We start from the raw sequence: 7680 nt of genomic DNA, 5'->3' as shown, positions 1-7680 counted from the left end.
CTATCTTTCTGCTTCTTCCCTCACACCCAATGAGTTGTGTATTTTCCCTTGGAGGACAGTGGACTGTGGGGTAGTGGCTAAAGTGGGCTTCAGGCAGCCAGGCAGGCAGCAGGGAACAAGTGCTAGGCCCCCAGGGCTTTATTCCTTCTTCCCAGCCTGGTTCCTCCAAGCAGGGCTGCCTTCCCTTGTCAGCATCCCTCTCACTGACAGAGGGACCCCAAAGAAAGGAATGCAGGTGGAGTCTGGTGAGGGCTCCGGGGATCTGAGAAGAAGGAGGCTTGGAGATGCTTTGGGGCTTAAGGAGATCCCCTTCTTCCATCTTCCCACTGGGCTAATGCTGGGCAAGTTCATTCAGAGACAGGGGGTGGGTGGGAAATCAGCCGATCGCCTTCTTAGAGGGCAGAAGCCACAGGAAGTGATATGAATTATTTCAAGCAATCAGAAGAAAAGTCTAGGTAATCGCCCCTTGCAGTACCCACTCTGAATCAAGACATGAGAGACCTGGGCAACCGTGCTAGGCAGCACTAAAGCTTTACATTCTTTATTTTCTTCAGGTTTGCCATCAGTTTCTGGGGTCCCTGGGGTCTGGGACCCCAATACACGTCCCTACCAGGCAGTTGTTTCCCCCACCCTCACCCCACCATCACAGCCCCAAAGAAGGTCTTCCCCCTCCTGTAGTCCACCATATCGGGGTGACTGATGTTGACGTACACCCTCTCGCCCCTCCGGAGCTGCACCAGGCCGCCGAAGCCCACACTCGTGTACCAGAGGGGCCCGTACTCGCGCGTCCGGGCCGGGTCCAGGACCGGGATGACGGTCTCTGCGCCCTCGAGAAGCAGCTCGGGAGTCCCGGGCCCGTAGGCGCCCCCCGCACGGAACAGCCGGCTGCGCAGCGTGACCGAGTGGTCCAGCAGGCCCCCGCCGGCAGGGGGCGCTCGGCCCCGGTAGCCGACGTGACAGTAGAGGTAATAGAGGCCGTCCTGCGGCAGCGCCAGCCCCTCGGCGCCCGAGAACTGCGTCCCGCTCCTCAGGAACGCCTCTTCTTTCTTCGCCTCCCAGCCCAGCCCCTGCCCCTTCGTCCAGGCGCCTGCGGAGAAACCGGGGCCTGTCAGCGCTCGGGTGCCCGATCCTGGAAGAAGGGTCCTGGCCCGGGACTTCTGGGAGGGTGAACAGGTGGGAGAGCTGGGGCTGTTAACCCCCAGCAGAATCCGAGCCCGGGGGCGGGGCGAGGGCGCGCGCGCCACCTCTGCAGTGATTTGCGGGAGGGGACTGAGGGCACCAGAGTGTGGGGTGCGGAGCCCGGTGGTGGGGTAGTGGCAGATCTAAGAGGGGTTTTGACAGCTCCAGAAGGGAAGCAAGGAGATGGAATGCGGGAGGAGAGGAAGGTGGGCGTTTTAGGGACCAGAGGTGGTGAAGCAGGTCGGAAAGCGAACCCTGCAATGACAGAGCAAAGGGACTGTGGGCAGCAACGCTAGCATCCTTGGATTACCTGTGAGATCCTTACCTATGAGGTGGGCGGCGGGGAGCCTGGAGCTGAAATCTGTTTCTGCCTCTTCCTCTGGCAGCTCCTGTGACCCTGGAAGGGGGAAAAGAATCCACGATTGCGGGCCAGGGCGGCCTTCCATGCACGGTACCCCCGAGAGGACAGGGCACCAGGACGGGATTCTGGGAAGGATGAGTTCACCGAGGGATGCAGCTGGATGGGAGCTGGGCATCCCTGAAGGGCCAGAGTAGGGGAAGGGGAGATGGTCTGCTCTTACCCAAACGCTGCTGGGCCTGGGCCTGTGCCCCCGGGTCAGCCGTCCCTGTTACCTGGATGGGTGGGGTCACAGTGCCCAGAGTTCAGTGTTAGCTGATGCCATCCCCACCCCTCCCAACGCAGACCCAAGCCCCAAGCCTGGGGTCTTGACTACCAGCCGCATCCCCAACACACATCTCCCTGAGAGGGAGAGCCAGCAAGGCATATGTTCTTGGGCGGAGATGGAGGCCTGAGTATGTCTTGGGAAGAGAAGAGGAGACAGATAGACAACCAGGAAGGAGCTTGGAGCTATCAAAACACAACAGCATCATGGGAACAATGGAAAGAGGACCAACAAAGAGGCAGACAAGGCATCCCCATCAGGGACAGCCAAGCCAACTGAGCAGGAGGAGACAAGAGAGCCCCAGGCATAGCTAGAGGTAAGTGGGCATCAGTAACACGCAGCCCCTCCAGGCTCGTTGCGGCTACTCACCAGGCCTCCTCCCTGCTCCTGGGGCACCAAGGCCAGCACAGCCAGGACAGTGATAGGCACAGCCAGCAGCAGGGTCACCAGGGAAGTGGCTCCTGCCACAGCCAGCAGGAGGCAGCCCTTCCCCTGGGGCCTCCTACCCCAGCCCTCTAGCCCCAGTGACCCCATTGAGACTGAGCCAGGGCCAGGGCAGGGGGGCTTTCATACTTCAGGGGTGGGGCCACCCCCTCCCCATAGACCCACACACCTGGCTGGGACTTTCCGCACACCCCTGCTCCCCTCACCCAGCTTCCTGTTTACCCAGAGCTGGGGTGGGGCAGCTGGATGCCCAGGTTCTCTGAATTGGGGAAGAAGTTGGGGTGAAGAGACAGGCTTATAGAGTAGAGCTGGAGGGGGCCTTAGAGATTTTATGGTTCATCAGGGAGGGAAACTGAGGCCCAGGGAGGGAAGGTAGCTCACAAAAAGTCTCGCAGCAGAGCTAAGTGAGGAGAACACCACACTCCAGATTTCAAGGGCGGTCTGCATTCTTCTACACCCCAGTGGTGGGTGCTGGAAGGAGGGCTGTGTCCGCGTCCCTGAGGTCAAGGGCTGGAATAGGAGGACAAGAACTGAGGTCTTGAGGAATGGATATCTGGGTCCCTGAGAAGAGCTTATGCCGGCACTAGACCAAATCTCCTCCTTCCATTCCCTCACTCACCCGTAACCCCCAGAGCTTGGTGAGAAGCCGAGTTAAGCCAGGCCACAGAAATAGCAGCTGAGGGTATCTGGGTCCCTCAGTCAGTTAAGTGGCTGCCTTTGGCTCATGTCATGATCCCAAGGTCCTGGCATTGAGCCCCACATCGGGCTCCCTGCTCAGTAGGAAGCCTGCTTCTCCTTCTCCAGCTCCCCTTGCTTGGGTTCCCTCTCTCACTGTCTCTCTCTCTCTGTCAAATAAATAAATAAAATCTTAAAAAAATAAATTTTAAAAAGAGCATTGCTTTAAAGGAAAAAATATATATAGCACCTGAAAGGGACCTTAGCCTCTCCACTGCCTGTTGATTCACTGAGGAGGGATGGAAATGAGCATTACCTCCCTTCCTCCATTAGATGGGAGGGTGATAGGGCATGGCCTCACCTTCAAAGAGCTTGCTGCTATTTAGCAGGTGCTGACTACATGTTTTGGAATAAATGAAGGAAGGACGAATGAATGAGGAAGCAAAACAAAGCAGCAGCAGATGGTATGGTAGACAGTGCAATGAGAGAAAAGACCAGGTCCAAGGAAGTTGGAGGTGGTCTCAGATCATGTCCCCTTCTTGATGACATCTCTGCGATTAGGTAATAATAATAATAACATATAGCTATTGTACAAATAGCACTTAGCAAGTGCTTGCCTCTAATCTACACACTTTATATATAATAATTCTTTTTTTTTTAAATATAATAATTCTTTTAATCCTGACAAAAACTCTAAGAAGAGACTGAGGCACAGAGAGGTTAAGGAACTTATAGAAGGTGGCACAGTAGTGGCAGAGTCAGGATTTGAACCTAGGCAGTCTGGCTCCAGAGCCTTGATCACAAGACAGCTTTAAAAAAACAAAACAAAAAAAACCCCTGAGTGCTGACTTCAGATTTGTGCATTTTAATGTATGTAAATCTTGCCTTCCTCAGCACCCCCAAAAAAGAAATGGGGAAACAAAAGCTGGACTCAAGTCACTGATAAGCATGGTAAGAGCTTTAGGGGTAAAATGTGTACTGATGTTTGCAACTTTGAAGGGTATCCAAAAAATGAGATAGATTGGTAGGTGTGTGATCAAGCGAATATAGAAAACTGTTCATTTTAGAATGTAGGTGGTATGGATATGTTCACTATAAAACTATTTCAATTTTGTTCTGTTTGAATATTTTAATAATAAAATGTGTGGGGAAAAAAAAACACGTGATTATTGTCCTGCTGTCCAACGTGGGGAGTGTTGTGGATGGGGGGAAAGGGGAGAAACGCCAGAAAGTTTCTGAATTTGAAGAAGGAGATGCAAATGCATGTGGACCCAGGCACAGATATCCACCTTACCTCCTGCCTCCACATGAGCTCCCCAGTCTTCACCCTCCTTAACGACTGGGTGTGCAATCCCCCAGCACCCATCTCCCTTTCTATCTCAGTGCCACTAAGAGGCCTTCATCAGGTGTCTATCCAGAAGGTCTCAGATCACTGCCCTTTTTTTTTTCTGTGCGCAACATCAGAATGTTGCCTCCTACAGGAAGTCCACCTAGATTGCCCCCACTTCCTTACACAACACCAACTTGTCACCAGCTTTCTGTCCTAGACTATCAGCAGTACTCATGTATTCCTATAAATCTACCTAGTCTAGCTGCCTCTGATTCTGGTCGTTAATCAGTCAAGTGCCCTGCTTGATTCAGCCCCAGAACACCAAGCAAGTTACCCCAAATCTACCAGAGCTTCCACTCTGACATGGGAGCCTGGGTGTGTGTCTACACATACACACTGGGATCATGAGCTCTCAGCGGAGGCAGTGGGAGGGGTAATTGGGGAAAAGTTAATGAGGAAAGGTACCTAGAGGAGGTACACGCTCACTGACTACTAGCAGAAGCAACAGGATGGCTGGAGCTGAGGGAGTTTAGAGGCTTAGTTACAGTCCTAAGAGTCTGAAAGGAAAGACGTTGTAACCCTAACTAACCTTCAAAGCCTAACTTCCTCTCCTGACAAAGCTAGGGAGGCATCTAGACTGGGGGAGATGTTAAAGCTGGAGGAAGGGCAAGAATGTTTGAAGTGGCAACACCTCTCTACCCAGGCAGCTCCCACAGTCTGGAGTCTGTCTACGCACAGGCCACAGGCTCTGGATAAGCTGGGAGAGAGCAGGAAACCTGATGGGAAAATGGGGCAGGGAGGGGCAGTCACGCCCCATGGTGAGCTGAAGCTAAGATTACAGAAGACAGTATGGCTTTGGGGTTCTCTGAGCCCTGGAGGCATCTGCTGTCCAGCTTCTGTCTCTGCTCCCCAAAGAATTAAATACAAGCCACTTCTGCCTCCACTTCCCCTCATGGTGACTGCAGGCCCTCCTCTCCACCTGTGTTTCTGCTCCCCAACCCACCCCCACACACACCCCAGCATTCCTCTTGAGCCCAGCAGGGTTCCAGTTTCCAGACCCTGGTCAGTGCAGCTGGCTCTGGTGGTGTGAAGACGGCGACCCCCCTCTTTGCCTTCAAACAGGAACCAGTGGTTGCAGGGCAGGAAGTGCCTGAGGGGAAGTTATGGGGCCCAGATACTCCTCCGTGCCCCACTTCAGCCTCAGCAGTGTCTGTCCATGTGAAGTGGCTCCCCATACCAGCCATGTAGGGCCCTGCTCCCCAGAGTGGCTCTGGGCTGAAGGAGCCATCCCAGCTGCCAGGTAGCTCTGGATATCACCTCCCCTTGGTTTCACTGGTCCACACACACACCCAGGAAACTCCGGGTCCTCCCCCTATGTCAGCCCCTCACCAGAACCTAGAACTACCCCATGCTAGAGAGGCCCCCATGAACCACCTGGTTAGCCTAGGGGAGAAGAAAGGGGTTGTGCTCTAGAGCTCTGGGGTTCAAGGCCAGCTCTCCCACTTCTAGGCTGGACCTCCTCATTAGAGTCTGGACTAGAGTCTCAGGTTCCTCAAAACAGGTACCATAATACCCTACATTGTGAGGCTTAGCAAGGACAAAAGGAAAGTGCCTTAGGTCAGGGTCGGCACATTTCAGTGGGGCTCCTCAGCCCTGGAACAATTGTAACAGAGGGCACCACACTTTGCAGATGAGGAACTGGAGACACGTGACTTGGCGCAGGCCATTTAGCCTTGCAGAGCAGGGCTAGGTTCCTGACCTCCAGGTTAGTCTTCAGTGCTCGACCTAATGAAAGGTAATGGGCGGCACAGGGAGGGTGGGGAGTATTTAGGGAACAGAGAGAGGATAGAAAGCAGTATCTGTCCATCCTCGAGTTGATGGCCAGGGGACAGCTGGTGCAGGTGGGCAAGGGACCTCATGGGGAGACCCAGAGACAGCAGGGATGGCCATGGGAAGCCCCTGAGGGGTGAGTGAGGCAACCATGGGGATGAGTGAGGGAACCGGTGAGAGGTGGGCACCTCTGGTAGAAGGTGAGGTAACCCGATCTGGAGTGAAGAACCTGAGTATGTTTTTCTACCTCTAAAACTGTTGGAGAGTGGGGCTGAGATGCCCACAGTCAACCAGGAGGATGGGGCAACAAAGGAAGAAATGGGACCCTGATACCCACCGTTTTGCCCTGCAGAGGAATGTCTTTACCTATATGGTGGGAGCTTGGGGCTGGGGGGGCTCCTGCTCCTGGCTGTGGTCATTGTGTCCGCCTGTCTATGTCGGCTCCATCGGAAAGGTAAGCCCCATCACCCACAACATATCCCCCGGGGTCACCCCCACCCACACCTGTTCCTTCTGCTTTCCCAGAAGTCCCCATCAGTTCCCACCCGCCCTGGGACAGGAAGGTGGGAGAGAGAAAAAAGTGTCCAAAAAGAGAGACTGGGGCTTTGGCCATGGGAACCACAGAGATGTCAGCGAGTGAGGAAATACCCTCTGGGGCAGGGGGTGGGGGGGTAAGGGAGGGAAGGGCCTGCTGAGCTTCTTCTTTTCTTCCAGTGAGGAGGCTGGAGAGAAGCTGGGTGAGTCTGGGGGCTGGGAACCAGGTGGTGGGGGCAAGAGGAGGCTGAGGGCTGAAGGGGAGGTGAAGGCAAGAGAAGTGAGGGAAAACGCAGGGGCATAAGAGAGCCAAAGAGGCGGAGAAAAAAGCAGAAAGAGAGACGTAAGAATGAGAAGAGCAGAAGGAAATAGTGTAGAGAAAGGAAAGGGGGCTAAGACAGAAAGGAGAAAGACAGAGGAAGAAACTAGAGAAACAGAGAAAGAAACAGAAAGAACGAGAGAGACCCAGGCAAGAGAAAGAGATGGAGAATAAGAACAACAGAGACCCAGGGAGAAGAGCGAGGGGAGAGGAGAACAGGGGCTCGGGCTGGCAGAGACAGAGGTGGGGACGCTGAGGAGACAGAGAGGTGCAAGGGGGTGGGCAGCAGGACGCAGGAAGGACGGGGGGAGGGGCTCTTCTGGCCACCTGCCAGCAGTACTCCTCCCTGCCCCAGGCCCAGCTCTCAGAGCAAGAGCTCCACTACGCATCTCTGCTCCCCATGCCCAGCAGTGAGAGGCCCGACTCCGGCCACAGGGAAGGCACCAAGGAGGACACCAGCACCGAATATGCCTGCATCGCCAAGAACTAAGCCACCAGTGCTTCCCCCAGACGCCTCCCTGAACTCAGGGAGGTCCCTGAGGTCCACCCAGTAAACACTGTGTCTCACCATCTTCTGTGTCTCAGGCTTCTCAGTGCAACTCAGCTTTGTGCCATTCCACAGGGCCCCATCAACACTTATATGACTTATCTTCCCACCCGTTCTGGGGCTGAGTAGGAATTTCTCA

General features: G+C 54.6%; 2 protein-coding genes across 4 annotated transcripts; one reads left to right on the top strand and one right to left on the bottom strand.

Moving 5' to 3' along the window:
• Positions 1-507: 507 nt before the first annotated feature.
• Positions 508-3158, bottom strand: LTB (lymphotoxin beta). 2 transcript variants are annotated; one of them, XM_059178950.1, is made up of 4 exons: positions 2232-2963; positions 1761-1812; positions 1505-1576; positions 508-1087 (listed from the first exon to the last, which is right to left on the bottom strand). In XM_059178950.1, the coding sequence occupies exons 1-4, from the start codon at positions 2394-2396 to the stop codon at positions 633-635; spliced, it is 744 nt and encodes a 247-aa protein (XP_059034933.1). In that variant the 5' UTR covers positions 2397-2963; the 3' UTR covers positions 508-632. The 2 variants fall into 2 exon arrangements, with proteins under 2 accessions (XP_059034933.1, XP_059034934.1); XM_059178951.1 differs by lacking the exons at positions 508-1087; positions 1761-1812 and having other exon boundaries at positions 2232-3158.
• Positions 3159-5937: 2779 nt separating this feature from the next.
• On the top strand, positions 5938-7564 carry LST1 (leukocyte specific transcript 1). 2 transcript variants are annotated; one of them, XM_059178967.1, is made up of 4 exons: positions 5938-6106; positions 6667-6777; positions 6856-6878; positions 7350-7564. In XM_059178967.1, the coding sequence occupies exons 1-4, from the start codon at positions 6100-6102 to the stop codon at positions 7482-7484; spliced, it is 276 nt and encodes a 91-aa protein (XP_059034950.1). In that variant the 5' UTR covers positions 5938-6099; the 3' UTR covers positions 7485-7564. The 2 variants fall into 2 exon arrangements, with proteins under 2 accessions (XP_059034950.1, XP_059034951.1); XM_059178968.1 differs by lacking the exon at positions 6667-6777 and adding an exon at positions 6494-6595 and having other exon boundaries at positions 5975-6106.
• The last annotated feature ends 116 nt before the right edge of the window (positions 7565-7680 follow it).

The sequence above is a fragment of the Mustela lutreola genome, chromosome 6 (genome assembly GCF_030435805.1).
Source record: "Mustela lutreola isolate mMusLut2 chromosome 6, mMusLut2.pri, whole genome shotgun sequence".
Lineage (NCBI taxonomy): Eukaryota > Metazoa > Chordata > Mammalia > Carnivora > Mustelidae > Mustela > Mustela lutreola.
The sequence above is the reverse complement of the archived record's forward strand: the minus strand, read 5'-3'. Positions and strand labels throughout refer to the sequence as shown.

What these genes read in the sequence shown, in the direction of transcription:
- LTB (XM_059178950.1), bottom strand. Translation starts at nt 2,396, where the DNA reads ATGGGGTCACTGGGGCTAGAGGGCTGGGGTAGGAGGCCCCAGGGGAAG. An exon ending in AGGAGCAGGGAGGAGGCCTG is followed by an intron (nt 1,813 to 2,231) that starts GTGAGTAGCCGC and finishes CCACCCATCCAG; the next exon opens with GTAACAGGGACGGCTGACCC. An exon ending in CCCCGCCGCCCACCTCATAG is followed by an intron (nt 1,088 to 1,504) that starts GTAAGGATCTCA and finishes GTTTCTCCGCAG; the next exon opens with GCGCCTGGACGAAGGGGCAG.
- LST1 (XM_059178967.1), top strand. An exon ending in AACCACAGAGATGTCAGCGA is followed by an intron (nt 6,778 to 6,855) that starts GTGAGGAAATAC and finishes CTTTTCTTCCAG; the next exon opens with TGAGGAGGCTGGAGAGAAGC. An exon ending in GGAGGCTGGAGAGAAGCTGG is followed by an intron (nt 6,879 to 7,349) that starts GTGAGTCTGGGG and finishes TCCCTGCCCCAG; the next exon opens with GCCCAGCTCTCAGAGCAAGA.